Source organism: Girardinichthys multiradiatus, chromosome 12 (genome assembly GCF_021462225.1).
Source record: "Girardinichthys multiradiatus isolate DD_20200921_A chromosome 12, DD_fGirMul_XY1, whole genome shotgun sequence".
NCBI classification, from domain to species: Eukaryota; Metazoa; Chordata; class Actinopteri; order Cyprinodontiformes; family Goodeidae; genus Girardinichthys; species Girardinichthys multiradiatus.
This window is the reverse complement of record NC_061805.1, coordinates 25,988,179-26,013,225: the sequence shown is the minus strand read 5'-3', so window position 1 is coordinate 26,013,225 and position 25,047 is coordinate 25,988,179. Positions and strand designations below refer to the sequence as shown.

Below are 25,047 nucleotides of genomic sequence, written 5' to 3'. Positions count from 1 at the left end.
CGAAAATTGGTGTGCACGTTTTTATTTAGCCTTCTGAAATCAAAACGTTGTAGAATCACTTTTCTACTGCAATTATACCGGAATTTTTGGGGTATATCTTTACCAGCTTTACACACCTAGAGGACTTGTCTAATCCTTTGTTGCAAAATAGCCCACCTCAGTCACATTGGATGAAGAGCCTTTATGAATTCAAGCTTTCTCAAAGTTTTTCCATTATGCTTAGGTCAGAACTTTGACTAGGCCATTCTAACACATGAATATACCTTGATTAAAGAACAAAAAACAAAAATATTCTATTTTAGCTCTGGCTAAAAGGCAATGTAGGTTTCCTTTCAGTTTTCACTTAAATGTGATGCACTTAGTGGTTTATTATAAATTTATTGTAACAGCAGCTCCTGCTGTTAGCGATTTAAACCCACAAGTATTCCCCTATATTTTTCTTAGTTATAAAACTTTTATTTGTACTTTGAAAAACAGCATTTGTATACATGCATTTTTCACTGTATTGGTGTTTGCAACAACCTCAAAGTTATTTTACAATAGAGAACTGCTGTGCAGTACAGGAGTCCGGGTGTGAAAACACAGCTGCAGCAAAAACCTGTAAGCTGTCCGCGGTAACCTCCATTGTTAACACATGGCTCATTTTGAAAAGAAAAACTTGATACATATTCAGGTTTTTACAACTTCCTATTAATTATACGAGCTGTGTAATAGGACTCAGATGTTTTGCTGTGGAGAGTCACTTGAGTGGTTACTAGGCTAAATCCTGATGAGTAAAGATGCATTCAAAATATTTACATTTATAACGCATATTCTGGTAATTGTATTATATCACATAAATCAGCAATCTCAAAGTTTTATCCTTTTAATTTGCATAATTTCACAGCGGCCGCCTTTTGACCCTGTAGTGACAAAACGAAGGCCGCTTTGTGTTTGGCCTTGGCTCCAGCTTTCAGGATGAGGATGCTGAAGGCAGATTTCCTGGCAGATAAAACGCAGATTCTTCTGCATAATTTCCAGGAAAAAAAAACAAAAACATCTCACTATTTGCTAAAAATAAGCAGGCCCATTATGCATGTAGTGATGCAGAAAATAACGCACTTGCACAATTATTCACACTTGCACACATCCGTCTAAAGGCAACAGCGCCGACTGAGGTTAGTTGTTTCTTTCTCAAAAGGGTTAATCACTTTCATTTTCTTCCTTTTTCCACTCTCTCTCGTACCACATTTTCTTTAGACAATAAATAAGTAATCTGTGTAAAACCTTTAGATTAATACAGAAGTGATTTCAGTTTACCGCACAGATGCTGGGAGCTTTTTGTACACTGCTCAAAAAAATAAAGGGAACACTCAAATAACAGATCCTAGATCTGAATTAATGAAATATTCTCATTGAATACTTTGTTCTGTATAAAGTTGAATGTGTTGACAACAAAATCAGACAAAAATCATTCAATGGAAATCAAATTTATTAACCAATGGAGGCCTGGATTTGGAGTCAGACACAAAATTAAAGTGGAAAACACACTACAGGCTGATCCAACTTTGATATAATGTCCTTAAAACAAGTCAAAATGAGGCTCAGTATTGTGTGTGGCCTCCACGTGTCTGTATGACCTCCCTACAACGCCTGGGCATGCTCCTGATGAGATGGTGGATGGTCTCCTGAGGGATCTCCTCCCAGACCTGGACTAAAGCATCCGCCAACTCCTGGACAGTCTGAGGGGCAACGTGATGTTGGTGGATGGAGCGAGACATGATGTCCCAGATGTGCTCAATCGGATTCAGGTCTGGGGAACGGGCGGACCAGTCCATAGCTTCAATGTCTTCATCTTGCAGGAACTGCTGACACACTCCAGCCACATGAGGTCTAGCATTGTCCTGCATTAGGAGGAACCCAGGGCCAACCGCACCAGCATATGATCTCACAAGGGGTCTGAGGATCTCATCACAAGGAGGGCCGTGTAGCCCACCAAAGAAATGTCACCCCACACCATTACTGACCTACTGCCAAACCGGTCTTGCTGAAGGATGTTGCAGGCAGCAGATCGCTCTCCACGGTGTCTCCAGACTCTGTCACGTCTGTCACATGTGCTCAGTGTGAACCTGCTTTCATCTGTGAAGACCACAGGGCGCCAGTGGGGGATTTGCCAATCCTGGTGTTCTCTGGCAAATGCCAAGCGTCCTGCCCGGCGTTGGGCTGTGAGCACAACCCCCATTTGTGGACGTCGGGCCCTCATACCATCCTCATAGAGTCAGTTTCTAACCGTTTGTGCAGACACATGCACATTTGTGGCCTGCTGGAGGTCATTTTGCAGGGCTCTGGCAGTGCTCCTCCTGTTCCTCCTTGCACAAAGGCAGAGGTAGCGGTCCTGCTGCTGGGTTGTTGCCCTCCTACAGCCTCCTCCACGTCTCCTGGTGTACTGGCCTGTCTCCTGGTGGCACTTCCAGGCTCTGGACACTACGCTAACAGACACAGCAAACCTTCTTGCCACAGCTTGCATTGATGTGCCATCCTGGATGAGCTGCACTACCTGAGCCACTTGTGTGGGTTGTAGAGTCCGTCTCATGCTACCAGGAGTGTGAAAGCACCACCAACATTCAAAAGTGACTAAAACATCAGCCAGAAAGCATCGGTACTGAGAAGTGGTCTGTGATCCCCACCTGCGGAACCACTCCTTTATTAAGTGAGTCTTGCTAATCACCAAAGATTTCCCCCTGTTGTCTATTTCATTTGTACAACATGTGAAATTAATTGTCAATCAGTGTTGCTTCCTAAGTGGACAGTTTGATTTCACAGAAGTTTGATTTACTTGGAGTTATATTGTGTTGTTTAAGTGTTTGCTTTATTTTTTTGAGCAGTGTAGTTAATAAATACTGGGTGATATAGATGGCTGCTTATGATACTAAAATGGTACTACAAATACTATCACCCTAATCACATTCAGAAAGATCTGATGAATCACTTTGTAATGGTGTTTTGACAGTTTGAACAGCCTACGTGACACCTCTTCTTATGATAATTTCACACCAGATAAACTGTAAGCCTTGAATATTTTGAATGTCTTGATTTGAGCTGTTTAACGGAACGCTGGCATGTGTTACTGCTACTGCCCTCTGGCTTTTCTTCCCTCTCTCATAATTTTTGGTATCTTATCTAATTAACTATGTGGCTAAACAATCTGGCTATGTAGTTTTCCCTCATCTGGACTATGCTGTCTTCTATTTTTTATCCAACGATAACTGTACTTTGATACTCTGCCATTTAATTCATTGAACCATGGTTCTAGCTCTTACCTCATTCACCACCACTGTTGTACATTTGCCCAGACATTGCTTTCTGCCTTCGACGAAAATGCATCCACCGTGGGTCCAGCTAGAGCTTCCGTATCGACAGCTCCCCGGCTATAAACAACTTCTGGTCTATGGCTCGTCACACTGGCAGAAAGGTTGATTGCGATCTGTTATCTAGCCTATCCAGGTCGGATAACTTTAGCACCATCACCACAACTGACCGCAGCGATGTCAAAGGACACCGACTGGAATGCTTCTACAGAAAAATTGGACTCTATTTACAATTAATTAAACCATAACCATCTGCTACAATCTCTCCTCAACAAAATCCTGCTATTATTCACAGTTATTCAGAGCTGGTGATTGGAGCACATGGGTCCTTTTTTCTTTGGTTACCAAAACCCTGCGTCGACCAGACTATATCCCTTACCTAAACTGATTCAGAAATCTAAATCATCTACCTGCCAACCCATCCCTCTTCCTACCTCTCTGGTTAAAGACTGTCTCCTCTCTCTACTGCCTTTGATAGCTGCTATCATCCACTCCTGTCTCTGGTTCCGCTCCTGTAATATTCCAATATGCTGCAGTTATTCCTATTATCAAAAAATCTGATTTAGACCCGAACAACTTCAGTAACCTTCCTCCCATCACCAACTTCCCCTCTCAAAACGGTGCAGCCCAAATTCATTGTTACCTCTCCAATAACGACTCCAATGAACAGTTCGAGTCTGGCTTCCTCCCACAATACAGCACCAAAAAAAACAAACAAATGACCTCCTGATGGCCGCAGACTTCTGCCTTATATCCATCCTCATCGTGCTTGACCTGAGTTCAGCATTTGATACAATATCCCATTCCATCCTCCTCGACAGACTGGCACCTGTTGGTTTCTCAGATGCTCCCCTAAACTAGTTCTCTTCATGTCTCTCAGGCCACACTCAGTTCATCTAGTAAAAACATTTGCATCCAAGCCATCTCTTCTTTCTTCGGGTGTCCTCCAAGGTTCTGTTCTCAGCCCTATACTTTTTATTATCTGTCTCCTACCCCTTGGCCATATCATTTGAAAGTTCAATATTCAGTTTCATTGCTATACGGATGACACCCCGCTCTACCCTTCTTCCTTGCTTCTGTGTGGTGACCTTGAGTGCCCTAAAAGGCACCTACAAATAAAATTATTATATATATTATTATAATTATTATTATATTTATAAATATTTATGGATTTATTTTGGAAATCGATTTTTTATGTGATCATAAAATGCTGCTACATATTATTTCCCCACATGATCTTGTGCTAAACAAATCTGCAGAGTGCAGAAATGCTGTGCAATGAAAGTGATAAGAGAGCTTGTCTTTGAGCTGAAAATGTTGGCTTGTAGCATCTCTGAGTGTTAAAATGTGGACAAAAGTGAAACACTGACAGTCATTGTGCGTGCAGCCAGACTGCTTTGTGTGGGCTGTTAGTGGCCATGAATATTTGTACAGGTGGGCCTGTGAGCTCTGGGCATGTGTTTGCATGTATGAGTGTGGGTGTGTGACATTGGCCCACTTCCTTTCCTATGAACCTTGTGTGATTTAAGATGCTGCGTGACTCTACCTGTGCTAATGTGATGAAGTGAAAATATGTCAAAGGCAAGTCATTTTGCTCCCTTTACTGACTATAGATTCCACTGGAACACTTCCAGAATTTGGTTTATGCTGAGTAAAATAGAACAAGACAACAAAAAATGTTGAAGCATAAACAAAGTATTGCCTGGGAAATGGCCACAAAAATACAAGTTGTATGAGTCATTTTATGCATCTGTGCAAACATTATACTGTCAAAAGCCATTGGGTTCTCACATTTAACTGGAAACAAAAACAAGTGTTCCTGTGTCTAAAGTATTAAAACCCTGAAAAAAAGATTAAATTCCTTTCAGGCCTCAGAGGTATAAGTGGACAAACTAGATAAGAAAACAAGTTGTGTCAACTGTAAAAAAGCTAATCAGCTATAATATTTAGTCTGAATTCTATTTTTCTCGTGCTATTGCTGCCCCTGTCCTTCTTGGACCATTACTTGAGGTGATGAAGAATAGCAGTTAAAGTACTCTACAGTAAAGTTAGACACCCCTTGGAAGAAACTGAAAAGCCATCAACTATTGCTTCAAACAGACAGTAAGTGACATTTTGCTTTGTGTCATTGTCTCTTTTCTCTTTCCATACTTAATTGTTCTTGACCATCTAGAGCTGAAAGTTCTATGCTTTACACACAGTTTACAAGTGCCCCCAAGCAATCAAATAAAGTTGATTCAACTATGAGACCCAGAGTTTTTTCCCCATAATGATTTTTCCCATATTTTTTATTTACCCTTGCCTATTTTAAATAAGTGTTTCCACTGTGTGGTCAAAAGCAGGGCCATTAACTCCTCCCACTGCAGCAGGTTTGAGGTGTCGCACAGCTGGCACAAGTGAAAGGCTTCCATACTGGAATTAAAAAACAAAATTTTCACCACCAAATGTAAAACAGCAACTGCACAAAGAACTCCATGGAAAGGTGTAAGTTTAATAATTTGTAATATGATTTCAACCGACGCTGGCTTCTGTATTCTGTTGCTTATAAGAGAGGCGAGTCTGTGCAGATTCAGTTCTGATATTCCAGCCATATATTTGTGATCATTTCACAGTGTTTACATTGTGAAACTGTATTACAATCACAGAGTCAATAGTAAACAGAATGAATTTTTTACAGCGCTTTTTCTACTCATATAGACCACTCAGCATGTTACACTAAAGCCACATTCACTTAGCCGCACTCACATTCATACATTGGCAGATTTTGATATAGGTTACATGGCTCACCGCTCAGGGAGGCACAGGCAAGAAAATTAAAAGCTCTTATACAACAAAAGCCATCAGTTGCACTTGAAATGATTTTCTATGGCTTTTTTTTTTTTTGCATGTACAGTCAGTGGAGGCGCCCATTTGCTTCATAGACAGTGTAAGAACTGTAAGGAAATGGCTTTATGTGGCTAATTACGCAGAACTTTACTATATATCTTATTCCCAGCTTTCAGCCTAAAGTCAAACAGACAAATATATGTTTTTTTCTTAATGGTTCATAGTTACATAATAAAAAGTTGCTGTATTTTGTAGATTTTGCTTCTTCTGGGTAGTGTGTTGGCTTTTACTTGGGGTTGGTGTTGGAGCAGAAGAAAGATTTTGCCCAGAGTGTCATTCATGCAAGAACAGCTGCCTCATATTCACAATATGCAAACTTTAATTTGCTTCTACGTTAACAATGAAGTTGTGATTCTTGCAAATTCTGTCCACCATATAATTTAGCCCTTCTTTTGCAAACATTTAATCAGTGATGGTCTGGCAACATTGATGTATACCCGAGCTTACACGTCAGTAATAGCAAAGCCTGCCCATGCAGTAAATACATTCCATTAATTTTTAACTGTTTTGTAAAAATGTCATCGTGAATAGAAACTTGAAGTTGCTTTCAAACTTTTGGCATGTAATTTATTGCGTCTCTGAGTTGTGACATTGATGCCACATAATCTATCGAAATTTCGAAAAACATGTGTGTAGCCCAGTTTATATTGTGATCAAATGACGTATCAGATACGTGGATAGGCAATGCTGAATCATTCGCAGCAAATCTTCAAATGACATAGATTATCTACATTTTACAACAGTTGTTGTGATGTTAAAATAATTTTAATGGTTTTCAAGACCGTATTCCTATGCTCAATAAAACGATGAACAATAACAGCATATGTAAAACAGTGAAAGACATAAACCTATATTAACATAATTGTTGAGATAGCAAGATATTTACTGATGGGAAACTATGTTAGGTTGTGGATTTCTTTATTGGGGAAACTCATAACCTTTCATTTGAAGCATGACCGTCAAAATTGAAATGCATGATAATACAAAATTAGTGCCAACTTTTTTCTGCCCCCTTTAACACAGACAGTTGGGACATCCTACCCCTTGACATGATTGTTCAAAATGTAGCTGCCAGGCTGGCAGATTAAGGGCAAGTGGTAAAATATTAGAGTAAACCACAGATAGGTAAGGATCATCATGTTACATTGCAAATGAGTCATGTGAAAGTTAATTTGAGGTGTACCTACTATCCTAACTTGTGCTGCAAAAACAGCAAACCTTCCTAAAGCGACTACTGATTCAGCAGAGAGCAGTCAACTGAATGTCCAGAGGATCCAGGCACATGCACAAATGCCAGAAGTCATTCTGGCTTTCAAAGCGAACTCATACACTATTAAGCAGATGGTTTTATGCTTAATTTGTTGCATTTAGATTGGTATGGAAAGCAATTATAAACAAAATATATTTGGTTACTAGGTTTGCACAATGAATACTGAAGCAAACAGTTTTAGCGCCTGTGTGATAAAACCAGTGGTAGAGAGGAGTGAAGGCAAGAGCAGTGGTGCAGTAATAAATGAAGGAATGTCACTGCGTAATTGCATGTGCTGTCAGGAAGAGGGGCCCTGCAAGAGGAAATATAATTTAAAAAAAAAAAAAAAAAGCAGGGGGGAGAAGAAGAGGTGCACCAAGCAGCTGCTCTGCCCCAGGGCTCTCCCCAGGAATGTAACCCAGTATAGTGAGCAGCTGCTGGGGCTGCACAGGCTAGGAGGGCAGAGCTGGCACTAGAGGGTAAACATACTGCACACACTCTTTCAAAGATAGGAAAACACATTTCTAGAGGAAAATGAAGCTGATTTTTAGGTTTATTTGCTTTTTTTGTTTTTGTTTTTTTTTCTTATAAATATTAAATCATCATTTAAAAACTGTTTAAAAACCAATCAGGTTATTTTTGGATTCTAAATGAAGCATTTCTCAGTCCTCATTGTGCAGAGATGAAAATTGGGGAATGCACCATTTAAAGGCTCAAACAAACATCTGTTATGTGAAAGCTTAACATTTTGCCTCGGACGCATCACTTTTGCTCCTGTTCTAAAATCTCAAAATGATTTTCTGTACCTTTTCTTTTCCTAAAGCTTGAGCTGTTGAGATCAAATCAATCAAAAGAAATCCCACACTTGGTCACTGAACTCTTCAAAGGACTAGTCTATTACCCTGGGTCTGTGAAGGCAGCTGTGAGGAAGATTTTTAAAGCTTGAAATAGCCAAGCTTTAAAAGAAGTTATCGCAGCCCTGTATTTCTTATCGTCCTCTGTCTGCCTCTCACACACACACACACACACACACACACTCTCACGTGCACGTTCGTATCAGATGATGACGGATGATGGTTGAGGCAGGGACAGAGCCGGTCTCTGATCTCTCCTGTAACTGCAGCAACAGAGCTCCTATTGATCCTACTGGAAAAATGCCAGGTATTAGCTTTCACAAACACACACACTGTACAGTAAGAACACAAACACACTGTCAGAGAATAAAATGTATGTTTCCAACGTGAATAAAGGATCTTTTAAGTTAATTTTAGATAAATCTCTCGGAATCTTTAAAGAAATGTAACCATCAACATCATTGTGATTTTCAATGATGTATGAATAATTGCCAAAATTCATGAATAAGTAAGGAGATTGTGGGAAATCAAGATCTTATACAGCAATCATAAACTCAGTGTTCTTCGAAAGAAAATTTTAACTACAGATCATAAAACATGAATGAAACATAAATTTTAAAAATAGATCATGAAATGAAGGTTTTATTTTTATTTTATTGTATATAATTATGTAAAATATATAAATTGGGAAGCCCAACTAAAACAGCACAAACATAAATCATAAAACATAAAAGTTGGTTTTTAGTTGTAAGTGACAGAGAACAGAGCCATAAGGACTTTTATTCAATTTGGTCTTTTTCTACAGACATTAACTGTCTACAGTTAGTATCTCATCAGCATAATAAAGAGCCATTTCCATTTAAAGCTATAAAAAATAGTAGTCGCAGGCAGTAATTTAACATCAATATTTTGCTTAACTAACAAGTGGAAAGATAATAAATTAGGTGTAATATGCTAATGCCATTTGGTGTTAGTTAATGCTCTAGCTACACCATTCTGGATGAACAAGATGGCATTAATTTATTGATTTGCAAGCTCTGCAAAAAACAAAAAACGTACAATTTTCGTCATTTTTTTTGACAGAGAAATCTATAATTGTGTATCGTCAGCATAGCAGTGATAACATCACCTAGCCACAAATTGGCAAACCATTTTTTGTCAAAATGTTTAAATACTTCACCAGTCACCAACGGAAGCTATCCTGTGACAATAAATGCTAACAAACGCTAACTGAAGGTTGCAGCTACATTGGTACTATTGGGGCATCACTGGCTCCACTTCTCACCTACTAGGCCTCATAGCTCACAACTATTTCTCTTCAAAGCCCAGAGATGTTGAAGAGAAGGGCAGGCTTTAGCCCAGACTTGAGTATTTATAATATTCTGAATAAACATAAACGTTTTTTTTTCTGTGGGAAATTTAGAATATTACTAAAAATCAGTTTTCCTGTTTTGGTTGCAGGTCCAACATCGCTGGTGTGAGCTGGTGGTCAAACATGCTTACTCTCAGGCATACTGTGATGTTGAGCACTTTCTGCTTCACGACCAGGTAAAACATCCAAAATTGTATACAATATTTTCGGTTGTATATGAAAAACACAGAGAAGATTTAGAACTGACTGTGTGTGTGTGTTTAAGGCGATGGGTGTGTATCTTTACGGGGAGCTGATGGTTCAGGAGGATCCAGAGCAGCAGGCTTTGGCTCGTCGCTGTCTTGCATTAGTCCAGGAGGAAATGGACCAATCAGCACGCAGAGTGGTGGAGGAGATGATCCTGTGACGCTGGAGGTGAAGTGCCATTTTTGTTTAGCAGGGTTTTAATTTTGGTCGTTCCTGTGGGGTTTCTGTCATTCTAGATATGAACAGTAGCTTTTACTTCTGCTGGTTCTTTCTATTTCACTGGTTTGCAGCCCCGAACCTTCTGAGCAGAAACTCTGCTCACTTTCACCATCGTGTGTGTTGTCCAGAGACTTTGAAATTTAACAGGTATAGTAAATCTCGTAAAGCTTCAGAGATACCAAACATCTCTGAATTAGACACATGTATGTCAGGGTAATATTGTCCATTATCTGAACTTTTAGGAGTTTTTGTGTCCTGAGACTTTGTCATATTTGACCCGGCGCTCCACAGTGGTGCCTGTAAAATAAAGCTTTGTATTGAATTGATCTTGATCCCATCGATCCGAGCAGAGAGTCTACATGTGAGTCTGTTGGCCACCTTTACTCCATATTCTTTTCTGACTCATTAGTGAGCTTGTAGACCCTTGTGGTTTCACGGCAGCACAATCACCATATTTTAGGAAAGGGATTTGGGAATTTGTTCCCTAAATAAACTGTGCAGGAAGACTGAAAAGCCAAGAAAATGGTTCAGAGAGCATGTTCTGAAGGGCTCAGGATGGTCTGAACTCTGGAGCAATTTGCACATGGTCCAGCCTGGAACCCCTACTGGGTGTTGTTTATATGCATAATCACAACTGTCAACTAGTGGCCTCCTGGCTTATCCTGAGCCGTGAGGGGTTTCTTGCTCTGAAACTAAATGAAAAGATAAAAAGCTGTAGTGAAAACAGATCACCTGGATGTTGCACAATTTATACAATTACAGCAAGAAGCTAAAAGGATCTGGGTCAGGCAATTATGTATTCTTTCTATGTAGTGAACTTTTTTTTATTGCTGAATTTGAATCAGGAACAAACAGTGTCTGAAATTCCCCCTGGCACTTTTAGCTTTCTTGCAAAGGAAGAAACAAAAAATACATAAAAAAGATGAGTAAATGCAACTCCAAGAGGCTTTGTTAATCTGAATCAACAGGCGGGTTATAAACAAAAAAGTCCAAGGTTCAAAGGGAAAAATAGATTGTAGTTCAACTCCTTGCATGATAAAATAATAATAAATAATTCAATTAATTAGTAGTGTTTAAATTAGGGCTTCACGATATTAGGGAAAACATGCAGTATGCGATAATGCTTGTGAAAGTTGCTATGACGATATGACTTTTGATAAACAGTTATTTTAACTTTCTGTTGTGGATTTTTTGCTAACATAGACCCCAGATAGCTAGTAGTTCACCTAGATAATGTAAAAAAATGTATTTCAGTATCTCAGTATCAACATGGTGTTACTGAAACAGGTGCATCTGGACACATCTGCCAGTTTGGCAAAGAAATGATTAAGTTGCCTTTTTAAATGGCCCTTTACCAGGACCTCTGCATGAAAACAATTAAACAACAAACACCATACATAATGCTGGCATAGAGAGCCTGAATGCAAAGTACTTAAAGTACTTTTATCCATTGCAGTCCAAGCTGTTCTTTTAAAACAATTTGCAGCCATAGTTTACATGTTTATTAATATGCAACAGACATGTATAAAAATTGTATTTATATCTATAACAGATTATGGCTTAAGATGACAGTTTGCAAGATATACGGAAAACACAACATTTGCAATGTTATTACGATGATATTGATGAACTGCAGCTTCTTTTTCCATTATCACAGTGTCCCAACACTCACCCTGAGCTCTGGGGTGACTAAGATCTATATTGTGCGTGGGCATTAAGGACAGTCAAGGTCCATCCGAGTGGTTAAATATATTACTAGCAATCCCAGAGTCTTAATGCATGGCACTTATCATGGTATAGCATAATAAAAGTTGCATCCCAACAACCCATTGTGATTGCAAGATTGTGCATCTTCATGTTGCACTAACAATCGTAATTTGATTTGTTGTGCAGCTCTAATCTCTTAACATTGGTGGCTATTTTCTCTTTCTCAAGGTAATTATATTTAGACGTTAGGTATTTAGATATTTAGTGGCACAATTATTTAAACTCCTCACAATCTGTCTAAAATTAACATAACCGAAGAATTTCTTTATGTGTAATTTACTTTTGTTGGCACTTCTCAGTAATCCATGTCTTTCTGTTTTCTGGGATATAAACATGACCAGACACTTAGGCCAATTTCTCTTATTCAGTGGCCACTAGGCTATAGGAGCATCTATATTTGTCCTGCCACCATGCACAGTGAGGCAATGGGTAAGAGAAGTATACAAGAAAAATCTCCACAGTTCACTGTGAGAGAACTGCAGCGATGATGGCATCTTAGGGTCACCAAGTCTGCAGGACAAGCATTTTTTAGTGATGGAAAAAAGCTTCAGTCCTACTATAACAAACATAAACATGTGGAGGACTATAGTGGGACTTTACACACCTCAGGTTGGTCTGGTGTATTAACAAAGGATTAATATGTGCAAAAGCAACTCCTGGCCGCTGTTAAGGATGAGGGAAGATCTGTCATGCTGTTTGTTTATCTTCCAAAGACCCTGGGAAGCTTGTCAGAGTGCCATTTGAAACACCAGAAATATTTAAATAAGAATCTGGTGGTCTCTGCCAGTAAACTGAAATTATGACGTTATTGGGTCTTTCAAAAAGATAACGATCCAGAACTTAAGGCCAAATCCTTTGCTTAAATAACAAGGATTCACTTAAAGGTTGCAGGATAGTGGCTCTCTATGACTGGAGTTGGAGATCTGTGACTCTAGAGAGGACATACAAAGAGAGGTTCCTGTCTTTGCATGCTCCAGCCTTGACTAGTATTACAGAAAGAAACAAAGTGCTGTCCTACTGGCAAAGGTGGTTGCAGCAGCACAGCAGTAAATGTGTCACTAGTGATTTTGTTAAAACAATTACCATGACTTTAATTTTTCACCCGCTAAGTAAATGTACTTACATTGGATTTTTGTAAATGTTTTAGCATGAGATTATGCTGCTGTTATAGAAGATGCATTTATGTTAAGGCCTTTTACACGTCTTTACTGGGTGGAGGCCATAAATGTATCCGACACTGTATTTGGACCTAGAAATCACGACTCATTAGGATGCAGGAAACTTATTGAATGTAAAAATGTCACATAAAGGAGCATCTATGACTGATGCATTATTGCCATAAATCATTCAAGTGTAATGAAACAAAGTTTGTGATCTTGAGTCTTTATTTCACAATCATAAAAACATCCAATCAAAATTATTATCAGGTACAGCCATTGATTTTTGGCTAAACTGATTTACTGCTAATGTTGTAGCTTAGCATTTTCAGCTAACTTAAATCAAATGGAGCTGTGTTAATATTTCAATTTCCTCCTGTTAATAACACTCGAGAAAGCATCGGTGACCTTGGTTAACTCGGACCTTGTCAGGAGATGCAGCTAGAAACTCGTCCATCATCAGCCTCACAGCCTTAAATCCATTTCGTCAAGCTGCCACGAGACAAGGCTTTTATCTTCAGACACAATCAGGCTTTTTTTCTGCACTTTCTCAGGATGTGAAAGGTTTTCTCTACAAGGGTTTGGCATGTGGCTCCGTTCTGATAAATCTCGCTGACACAGATACTAGGCCACAAACATCCCCACATCCTTCTGCTATCCTCCTCCTGTCACCTCAGAAGAGCAGAAGAAGCATTTAGAGATTAATACCCCAACTTTTACTATAGCTTCCCATGGGCTGACCCAAGCAAGCCCCCGTAAACATCAGTGGATCCCACTGGTCATCTGAGATCTCACTCCAATTAAAATGATGGATGAACAGACCTTCTTTCTGCCTTTCCATATCTCTCTGTAGGGAGGTGGATTTATGTTTCTCTGCTCAGTTTGTATTCCTAAATTGTCTTTTTTTAATTGACAGGGTTCCTACCCAGTCTGAAAATGTCTGGACCTTTATTTCAGTATTTTCCAGGTCTGAATAAGTGTAAGAAAGGAAAATAGAAGTATTAAGAAATATTTGCATTCCAGACTTTATTCTGTTTTATTGTCTAAATATTGTGTCCTTCCTTCCTTCTTAGGGTCCTACCTCGTTTGCTATGACATGCCTACATTCTTTCCTAATATAGTTCTGTGTGCCCTTGCTTTCCTTTCTCCATTCCTGTTCTTTCATTTACTTTCTTGTGTCCCATCTTCCTTCCTTGTGGCCTTCCTCATTTACTTTTCTCCTTTCTTACTCTGATCCTCATGTCCGTCCTGTCTGTCTTCCTTGGTTCCTTCTTACCTTCTTTTATACTTCCGTTCCTTATGTTCTTCTTTCCTTCCCTGTTTCCTTCTTTTTTGTCTTCCATTTCTTACTTTGGTATTTTTCTTCTTTCCTTCCTTGTGTCCTACCTTTGTTCCTCTCTTCTTTCCTTTTTTCTTCATTCTGTCCTTCCGCTTTCTTCCTTGTGTCATTCTGTCTTTCTTTCTTGAGTACCTCCTTTATGTCCTTTACTATATAACACCTGTTCTTCCTTCCTTCCTTCTGCCCTCCCTCCCTTCCTCTCCTTCATTCCTATCGTTCATTGTTTCTTTTTCTGGTCCTTGCTACCTATTTTCTCTGCCTTTCTTCCAGTGTTTTTTTGGAGATTTCATTATGCCCAGTACAGAAATATCCACCAAAAATTCACAGTGAATCTGAGTATTTTATATTTTAAAGATTGTGAGGTTTAGAGAACAGGAAAGTTAAGTCTTTCAAACTTTTGAATATTTACCGGGAAAATGTGTAGGAACCCTGACTTGACCTTGTACCCTTTTTCCCCCTCACAGACATTCAGTCCCAATCAGAGTGAATAATGTTGATTTTGCAGAGGCAGGATGAGTGGGTTTTAACTGAAAACAATATGTCTATCAAGGCATGCTTCCTCCTCCACTGTGATTTTAAACCTGAACAGAACAACTCTTTAGAGTAGTAGGGTGGTCTTTGTGTGTTTTTTTCCTCCTTCCCTGCTCGCCCTCTTGTAATTTTCCTTCCCCCAGTACATGCCTTTGGAATCTTTCTTGATCCGCTTAATGAGGGGCATATCGCCGGGTCAGCCGAGCGTGGCAAATAGGAGACGAGAAGAAGGGTAACCAAGGAAATAGCGGGTGAGAGCGAGGCAGCGAATGATCTGCAGTTGTGGTCTTTCACTGTTGAGTTCTGATGGCAGGAGTGAGGGGAGGGAAACAGGAGGCCAGAGCAGAGAAAGTTCTAACATTCAGGGTGTTAGCAGTGAACTGGAGCTGGATTCAGTAGGTAGAGCTAGAGGGAATAATAAAAGAGAAAGAGAGGAGATCTTGTTCTTTCATGTCTGGGCTGTGAGGGTTCCTGGCGTGCTGATTTGTGGCTTATGATAAAATCACATTGCCAGGGATTACCACACTGTCCTGACCCTGCCGGCTGCTCTGGCAACCAGATCTCCTTCATTATACAAACATCTTCACGTTCTTACACACTTAAGAAACCAAAACTATAGAAGGCCTGATTATTTAAGGGTTTGTATGATTATGTTTGAGGAGACGGTGATTTAAAATGACGACGATTAGGGGGGCTCCTCATCAGCGCAGTGGTTTGACCGCACGTCAATCACCTCAGCCACTTTTTGTATCCTCTCTCCAGCCAGATACAGAGCTTAGCTGATTGGTGAACAGTGATTGATTTCCTCTTTGTTCACAGTGGCTAAGTTCTGCACCTGAGGAGAGTATGACCCAGACAGGGAGACAATGAAAAGAAAGTAAAGAAATGTGTGTATAGAGACAGTGGAGCTGTATTTTTACACTTCTTCATCAAAGTCTCGCTATGTCTTTATCTTCTGCTTCTTTGCTGCTTTTGTGGATTCTTTTGGATCTTTCGTCATCTTTGTCTTTAAATCTCTTATTCCAGTCATTGTTTTCCAAAGGCTGCATGTAAAAAAAATCCCCTCACACATCTGCGCCTCGGTTTTGTTCCATTATGTCCAGGGATTTTTGCACATTATACCTTTATCATGCTCTGTAGTCCTGGTGAAGGTGAGAGCCAAGCACCTCAGTGGGTCTACTTGCTATGTACTAATAGGGCCTAGTGAGACCCTGACTCTGCTTACCGATGCTGACATGGATTTAATCAAATGCACAGCAGTGACCACAATCTGACCTGCCATCACCGTCCTTATATTGCGCAACTCTGTCTCTTTGCAGCATTCTGTCAGTCAAGGTGTAAAAGTTAGACCCTCCAGAAAAATATAGCAGTGCTTCCCAATGATGGAATAAACAGGAACTTAAGTTGCAGTGCCTTACAGAACTATTTGGATATGAAGTTGCATCCACAAACCTTATATGTTGTTAGGATTTTACGTCAGAATTCATTTCTTTATAAAATCCATTAAAACCCTCACGTCCAGCCAAAGTGCTGTCCAGCGAACTGAAACAAATCATAAAGCATATCAATACAACAGACAACAAATGAGTTGTAAAATACAATTAGATACAAAGTTTTTAAAAATTCCACATTTTAGGCACAAGATTATTGAAAATAATATAAATTTGTATGATTGATTAATACAAAGTAGTCTATAATTGTGATAAGGAAGGGAAATCAACATTTTTTACTAAGTCAAGAAAGTTAATAAATGACAATTTAAAAAGTGTGGTGTGAATTTAGTGCATGTTTTGACAAATACAAGCTGAAATTCTTGTTCATTCTTTTTGACATTGATTCCCTGATAATTGTTTGATTCTCAACTGGATTTAGGACTGTGCCATTACATGTGAACATGTTTCGATCTGAACCTTTCCATTGCTGCTCTGGCTGCATGTTTAAGGTCTTTGTGCTGCATGAAATGAAATGAAATGATTTACCCCTCTAACAAATTTTATGTCAGGATCACCCTGTATTTAGCTGCATCTGTTTTCCCATCAGCTCTGACAAGCTCCCCTGTCCTTGCAAAAGAAAAGTACCCCCACAGCATGATGGCCCCACCACCATGTTTAACCATAGGGATGGTGTGTTTGTGTATTAGTTTTCTTCCACAGTGTTTTGTTAGGTCTCCAGTGCCATAATGTTTCCATTTTCAGATGATGGATTGAACAGCACTGTGTGAGCTGCTTCGATATTGTTTCATAACCCATCCTTGCTTCTCCACAGCTTCATCCCTGCCCCGTCAGGTGTTTACCTTGGTCGTTAAGATGCTGTTTGTTCACTAATGTTCTCTTAAAAAAAGATCCTCTGAGACACACATTTGTAAGAAACATTCAAAGCCAGGCATCATTTCCCTTCCATTTCACAATTGTACCTGACTTTGTGAGGGTCTATAACATAAAAACCTAATAAAACCCATTAAGGTTTGTGGTTGTTCCAAGGTACTGTATGAAAATGTATTTCTAAAATGTTATTTAGATGTATTCTCCGAGCAACGCCTCAGCTTAATATAATAGATTCTTTTGCCATTATTAGGCTAAACCACAGTTCAAGGAAGACATGCCCCCAAGTTAGTATTTAACTTGGCATCAGCTTGTTTGTGTGTGTGTAGAATGACATATTAGTTGCATGACACATTTTGAAGTGATATAATTTATGGATTGAAATGAAATCATTTGTTTCTCGAAGCTTTTGTGGTTTATTTTTAATACCTAAACCTTTTACTGGCAGTGCGTAGAAGGAAATAACACAGCAGGCTGAGTCAGTTTGATTTAGGATTTACGAACGGCAAGAGTATAAGATACAAAGTGGACTCTTTAAACGAGTTGTCTAATGCTGTGTTCTTTTAAATCTTTTATAAATTAGATGAAAAATAAATTATTTTAAAATTAAGGTTAAGTTATTAAAAACTTGCTCCCAAAATATTCCATGCATCCTGAGTGGTTTAACCTTGTTTAAATGCATACAAACCTTACAGTAGGTATTTAATAGTATACAGTTCTGATCAGAAGTTTACATAAAGTTTTTTTAATCATTATTTTTACACAGTGGAATGATTATATACTTTACCATTATAAAAAGTTTCAAATTATAGAGGATTTTTTTTCTAAACCACACAATGTAAAATTGAGGTATACAGGCTCAAATATATATGTACACTCCGATCAGAATCTGGCAAATGACCCTTAGAAAGTAGCACCTTTATGGCACACCTTCTGTAGCCGTTTCTGGTAAACCTCTGGATGTATATACGAATTTTCTTAATAGAAGTAGTAGAGTTAATTTTAACCGTCTGGTTTCCTGGCCTTGACTTGCCTTTTTAAGCATATTTTCCATATAGCGTTCAAGAACAATCAGAGGAACCACCAAGGCTCAAATTGGTTACCAACAATAGTAATGTGAGTTTAACATAAACCAGAGGGTGCAAACAAGAAACAAGTCCCTGCACCAAATTTGACACCTTCAAGCTTGACTGAAATTTGCAGCTTCCCACATGGAAAAGCCAAATGCTTTCTGAAGAAACATTTATGGTCAGATGTGAGAAATATTGAGCCATTTGGACACAATGACAAAAAAGAATATTTGTAGGAGTCAAAGTTAGGCTTTCACAAATGGCAAAACAGTTTCAACTGTCTAGTATGGTGGTGGCAGCATCATGCTGTGGATCTGTTTTCCTACCAAATCTGCTGGTTTACTGCACAATGTGGGTGGGCCTCCAATTTAGATTATTATTGCTCACAGATACTGAAAACCCAAAATTCTGTGTCTCAGAAAATGTGAATATTACATAAGATAAAAGGGACATTCTAAACAGAAAAATACTTCTGAAAAGTATTTACTATGCATGCAATACTAGGTTGGGGTTCCGTTTGCATGAATTACTGCATCAGTGCTGCAGGGCATGGAGGTGATCAGCCTGTAGCTTTTCTGAGGTGTAATGGAAGCCCAGGTTGCTTTGATAGCAGCCTTCAGGTCATTTGCATTGTTGGTTCTGGTGTTCCTCATCTTCCTCTTGACATTACCCCATAAACTTTCTATGGCGTTCAAGTCAGGCAAGTTGGCTGACCAATCAAGCACAGTCACATGGTCACTGGTCAAGCTTTTGGTAGCTTTGGCAGTATGGGAGGTGCCACGTCCTGCTGGATAATGAAATCAGCATCTCCATAAAGCTAGATTCTGTTCCTCTCCACTCTTCCTCCAGACTCTGGAACCTTGATTTCCAAATGAATGCAAACTTTTAAAAATATCGGTTCAAAGTAATCATTACAAGCCCTAAAAACATTTATTCCAACCAATGATGAGTGCATGTATACGTCTGATCAGAAATCCATATTAGGTTTGGTCTCTACTGAGTTAAAGAAATACATTTTTCAAAAACAATGTTGGTGCTTTTGAGAGCCTTCATAGATAAATTGGTACAGGAAAAACAGGGAATAGACTTAATCTGAGCAAAAATGCTTAAAATGTACCCTTCAATATCCCTGAAGCCTCTTAACTCAGTTTTATTACAGAACTAAAGTCTGAACTGCATCTCTCTGAATTCACACGGAAATCTTCGTGTGAAACTGTTTCTTGGCTTGTTGCATTTCATTTATCCTTTTTGTACTGCCTCGTTATCTCACAATGACACCAGGGGTTCTTCACAAGATTTAAGGTTTTAGTCTTTGTGGTCGGCTAAATTAACCTCACATCCTTATGGCAAAAAATGTCAACAGTTCCTTTGACTTTCCAATCAAACTGGGAGACAAGTTGTGTTAGCATTAAAGAAACAAACAAGGATAAAAATAAAATGTTTAAAAATAAAATAAATCATCCTTTGGATGCTTACAGAACCTGAAGGTCTAGACTTAGATGGACTTTGGTTGTGAAAAGTGCTGCTCAGACAACCCTGGCTGATATGTATTGATTTGTGATCTAATCTCAGCCTGAGGCAGCCCAGATAAAGAGAGCCAGGAAAGCAGGCAAGTTCTCACACATTTCCACTCAGAAAGGGAAAACAAGACACATGCGTCAAAGATTAATCTTAAAATGACAATCTCAAGGTTCTTCAGTGGGTTAGATGACATTCTAACTTTATAGGATCTATTAACAGTTTTTACACAGTAGATTTAATCTGCAATACGTAAGTGTTTTTTGTTTAGTCTCAAACGCTGAGACCCTGTAAAACACCCACAGGAATTCTCAGCTTGGTCATGCCGCATGCTTTGTTTGGAAAAGATTGTATGACTGATCGCAGTGAGAGAAGGCAGGAAAAGATACAAAATAAACCATGAAGGTGGTGTGCAAGAAGGTGCATGTTCCTTCTGCACCCATGTTAATCAGTAACTTTGTCTTCACATATTCAGATAAAAAGGGGATCGCCATGGAAGTTGCATAACAAGCTGTATAGTATTTGCATGTCCTAACTAATCTAAAACAAAAAAAAAGAAATATCCTCCCAGCTAAGTGCGCTTATCCACTGACAGCCGAGCCAGCCAAGAAATGTGTGCAAAAGAGAGTAAAACAGTAAACTTTAGCTGTAAAGTGTGTGTGTGTGTGTGTGTATGTGTGTGTGCAGTCAGCAACAACTCTTATGTGTAACAGGCTAATTGTAACATAGTTCTGTATAACTCTGCTCCTTGATCTAAGAAGTGACAGATGGGTGAAAATGAATTTCAAACTGGTCAGTCTTGGTTCTTTTTTTTTTTACATCTGCTAGAATATATATGGTGCAAGGAGGTGTTATGGCCCTTTATATCCGTAGCGACAAAATGACGACTAAACGAGGACAGATGTGTGAATCAGAAATGAGGGCCATGTGGAGCTTGCCATTTTTAGACCTATATTTAGGGCCTGTTAAAAGAGTAATGACCATCAAAGGCCTGTAAAAAAAAAAAGAGGAATTGCCAACAGAGCCTGTTTCTAAAGGGTGATTTATTACTCCTTAATGGGAAGGGAAATGGTTCTCTGCACATCAAAGGATCAAGCAACGCTGTATAAAGCTTCTGAAAATAACCTGATTTGCCCCACAGAAAGCCCACATCTTCTCCTCATGTGTGTTTAAACCAATTGTCTCTTTTATGTCAAGTGCATTTCAAAAAGCTGAAATGCATTGGATTGCATTTCAAAGAACATGTTGGAAAATTCTTTAGTCTGAAATGAGGTGGTATGCGGGCATCAGAGGAGGTAATGAGATGTGACCTTTTTGGATATTTGGGCTAAGCATAAATATTCATACCCCCTGTAAACTATTCACATCTTGTCACATTAAAACCACAACCCTTTGTGTTTTATTGGGATTTTATGTGGTAGATTGACACAAAGTAGTGAACAATTGTAAAGTGGAAGAAAATTTCAATTTTGTTCTGCCGCTTTACTCTGATGCTCCCCTAAATAAAACCTAGGGCAACCAATTGACTTCAGTAGTCACCTGATTAGTATTTGCACCTGTGTTTGACTTAATGTCAGTATATCCACCTATTATGTGAAGGCCTCAGAGATTTGTTAAAGAACATTAGAGAATTAAAATTCGATCTCACTGTTTTGTTCAAGTTTTTCGGATCTTGTGACTGGTTGCACAGAACATTCGTTATTACTACGTCAACTAAAGTTGGCTTGCCCTGATATAAGTCAGCTAATGCAGAGCTGTGACCACTGCGCTTGGCAAATCAGGGGGCGTAACAGAGGCGGGCTGACTTCTAGCACCTTCTGTCCTTTCAAAGGTGGAACGATGTCTTATTCCTGCCTTAAGGTGTTTTGTAAATTAGCTTGTGACACTAAGCACAATTTAGTGTCTGATACCAACAGCCAGAGCTACAGAATGGTTAAAATCCAAGAATTCATATGTTTAAATGGCCTAGTCAAAGTCCAGATCTAAATTCTGCGGTGAGACTTAAAAATTAACAGTCATAGACACTGTCCATTATGGTTACATATCAGCAAATAAATGTGCAATGGGATGTTAATGAATAAACAAGCTTTTTATTTTAAAAGTTGCCCTCTGACTATAGTTTAATTATTTTACCCACCGCTTTACCTCAAAAAAATATTTTTTGCTGCAACAAACAAGTGTCAACAAATATACTATTGGGACAGAGTGCCTGAATGCATGGTACCTAAATAAATATCTGCATATACCAGTCCCAGTAGTTCTTTGCCATATGCATTGTGTGTCTAGCAGGGATGTGCACAGATGGACACAAGGTGGTGCTAGAGCACCTGCCCTTTTATCCTATGGACAAAAAAGTGCCCTCCTGAAATCCTTTTTTTTTTTTTTTTTACAGTGTATAGTAAAATTGGGGCCCACACCTTTAGTTTCTTCGATTTTCTTTAGGAAAAATATTGCTTCTAACGCTGTTTTGTGTTGGTTTTTTACAGAATCCCAGTAATATTCATTGAAGCTAGTGGTTTGTGACAAAATGTGAACAATTGAAGAGGTATGAATACTTTTGCAGGGTACTGTATATTTACGTCTTTTAAATCAGACATTAAAGTACCGCTCTGCACCACTATTCTCAGACCACTCTGACCATTCAGAGCTTCAGAATATTTTGACAGCTGCAGAAATCTAACCGTCTGAATAAATGCACCTGATTTCTTGTAGGTTTGGATTGATTTTGCATCACTGAAGACAAAAAGAGAAAAAACTAAGAACTGTATCTATTCACAGCGAGCTTTGGATGAGAAAGACATTTGGGCTGGGATTTCTGTGCCTACTGAGCTGATAATCAGTCCTACAGAACCACTGGCTCAGTTCAGCAGGAACAGGAGTCTAGTCCATAGACAACCTGACCACAACCTGATCCCAACAGACACACCACAATGAAACAGCTGCCATTTTATTTATTTAAACTATTAAAGCTTTTTATTTGAAACAATTATCAGGAAATAAGCTGAATTTTGGTTCAATAAATGTTTTCGAAGTAAAACAATCTGTCAATTTCACGTGGTTTTTATCATTAATCTTGAGCATCTTCCTATCTAGCAGATGTATTGCAGAAAGACAGAGGATGTTGAGTGGAAGGAACATTTTGCACTCCTAGTGCTCGATTTGATCAACAGGAAAAGAACTCCGCTTTGGCTATTTTTGCAAGAAATTACTCTAATTTCAGCAAAGTTTTTCAGAACAGCTTTGTGTACTTGTGTGTAGACTAGCTGTAATGCTAATAGTGATGTTGGGCATTTCGTCAGATAGTACCACGCAAAAAAAAAAAAAAATCATAGAAACACTGGGCCAGACGTACTTTCTATAAAAAATAAAACAAAGAGTACACAGTTAAAGGCAGCAAAGCTCTGTCAATTTAAGAGAGAAACACAGAAGCACTGGGCCAGGACTACTTTCTACGGAAAAAAAACCAAAACACACCGCAAGGTTATTAGCTGTCCAAGGAAGGGGACACAGGTAATCACAGAAAAGTTTGTACAAGGTTATTAGCACCTAGAACTGCCAGTAATGCACATATGGAGAGTAGATAAAGTAAAGCTAGCAGTGAGGAAAACACCAGGGGTACCCTCTAAACCTTAACTGTTACATCAGGGGGACAAATATGTAGTTTTCCCACAGAAAACATGTTCCTATCTTTTCGACATTTGTTATGGCAATAGGTGAGACAGAAAACCTAACATGGTTACTCTGTGAGCTCAGTTTCAAGGAATGAACTCACGAGGAGAGACATTTTACCACTGAAGTCAGAATATCTCCAGAATCCATACATCTAGTAAATATGCAATGTGTGCCTCTGCTGGTATACAGACACACAGGACAGTCAATAGCACATGCACACACACTAATACCTAAGGGTATTTTAGAGACAAATTAACGTAACAGTCATGTTTTTGGACTTTGGAAGGAAGCCAAAGTACCCAGAGAGAGCATGCAAACTCCATGCAGAAAGACCCCATGCTGGGATTCGAACTCAGGACCATTTTGCTGCAAGGCAACAATGCTAACAAATGCACCACAATGCAGCCTGTCTCCATAGTAAAGGAGACAACATGCTTTAAACAGAAATCCTCTAATTAAACCTAACTCCAGGAGAAAATAAATCATTCTTTATTTAAAAACAAAAACTCTAAAAAGGGTAACAGAGACTACAAACGGACCTTATTTACATTTTAAAACGTCGTCGTCAGTAACAACCATTGAGAGAAAGAAGGCTGAACTCCTAAACTACAGCTGGTGCATCGAGCCCTAGATTATTATGGTCTCTTATGGATTTACTCACTGATCTGCTTCACTTTAGGTTGGATATTTTCAACTATGACCAAATGTTACATAATGTTCCAACGTGTGTGTTCTTTATATATTTTTTAGGTTGCAGACTCTGGACAGAGACAACGAGAGTTTGGCCTGGAGGACGTAAGAGGATGCAGCATTTAACCCGTCTTTCTCTGGGTCTCTACAGAAACACCAGAAGGCTGCCTTTGTACTCTGCAGCCAACTGGAAAGCGGCAGCGCATTTGACTACACAAGCTGTTCATAGCAGGACAGCGTTGGTGGGCAAAATAAAATCCATCATTCTCCGATTTCTTTTATGTTAATGGAGGAAAAATAGGCATTTCACAGATAAGGACTCCGCCATCTTCAACACTGTGAGCTTGAGTTGATGCTGTTGCCGTAGGTGTGTTTAGGGATGAGTTCACGTCTGTTTAGTCTAAAACCACTATCTGGTTCTCTGGATTTTCAACTGGAAAGTCTTTCAGGAAAGGTAAATTTCACAAGCTTTATTCTGACTTCACTTTCCTTTGCAATACAACTGAAAACCAGACAGCTTAGGGTATTTTTTCCTATGTTGGTTTCATCAAATTTTTTTTTATTGCAAAATAAAAATTTTCACAAAATAAATTAGGTGCTTCTTGTGTTTTCTGTTTATCACAGACTAAATCCCACACCGTTTGACCTCTTTATCACAATGCTTTTTACACAGAGGGGTGTATTAATGAGACCTGTCCAAGGTAATGCACGATAAAACCAAAATACAATCCACAAGTCCTGCATAAAAACTGCCGTTCATCATTTTGGATTAAACGTTTCTGAAGAAGTAAAGCTAATTCTTACCGTCC

The 25,047-nt window shown here is 39.0% G+C and overlaps 1 protein-coding gene across 6 annotated transcripts in view; it reads left to right on the top strand.

Moving 5' to 3' along the window:
* The window catches only part of LOC124877253 (aminopeptidase O (putative)), a 137,125-nt gene extending 112,296 nt beyond the window's left edge, over window positions 1-24,829 (top strand). For 5 of the 6 annotated variants that reach the window (XM_047380330.1, XM_047380329.1, XM_047380326.1 and 2 more), the window contains 3 exons: window positions 9,798-9,884; window positions 9,974-10,122; window positions 24,299-24,829. In XM_047380330.1, coding sequence (XP_047236286.1) covers window positions 9,798-9,884; window positions 9,974-10,114 — 228 coding nt within the window. In that variant the 3' untranslated portion in view covers window positions 10,115-10,122; window positions 24,299-24,829. The remainder of the gene's footprint in view (window positions 1-9,797; window positions 9,885-9,973; window positions 10,123-24,298) is intronic. The other variant, XM_047380331.1, reaches the window with a different exon arrangement.
* The last annotated feature ends 218 nt before the right edge of the window (window positions 24,830-25,047 follow it).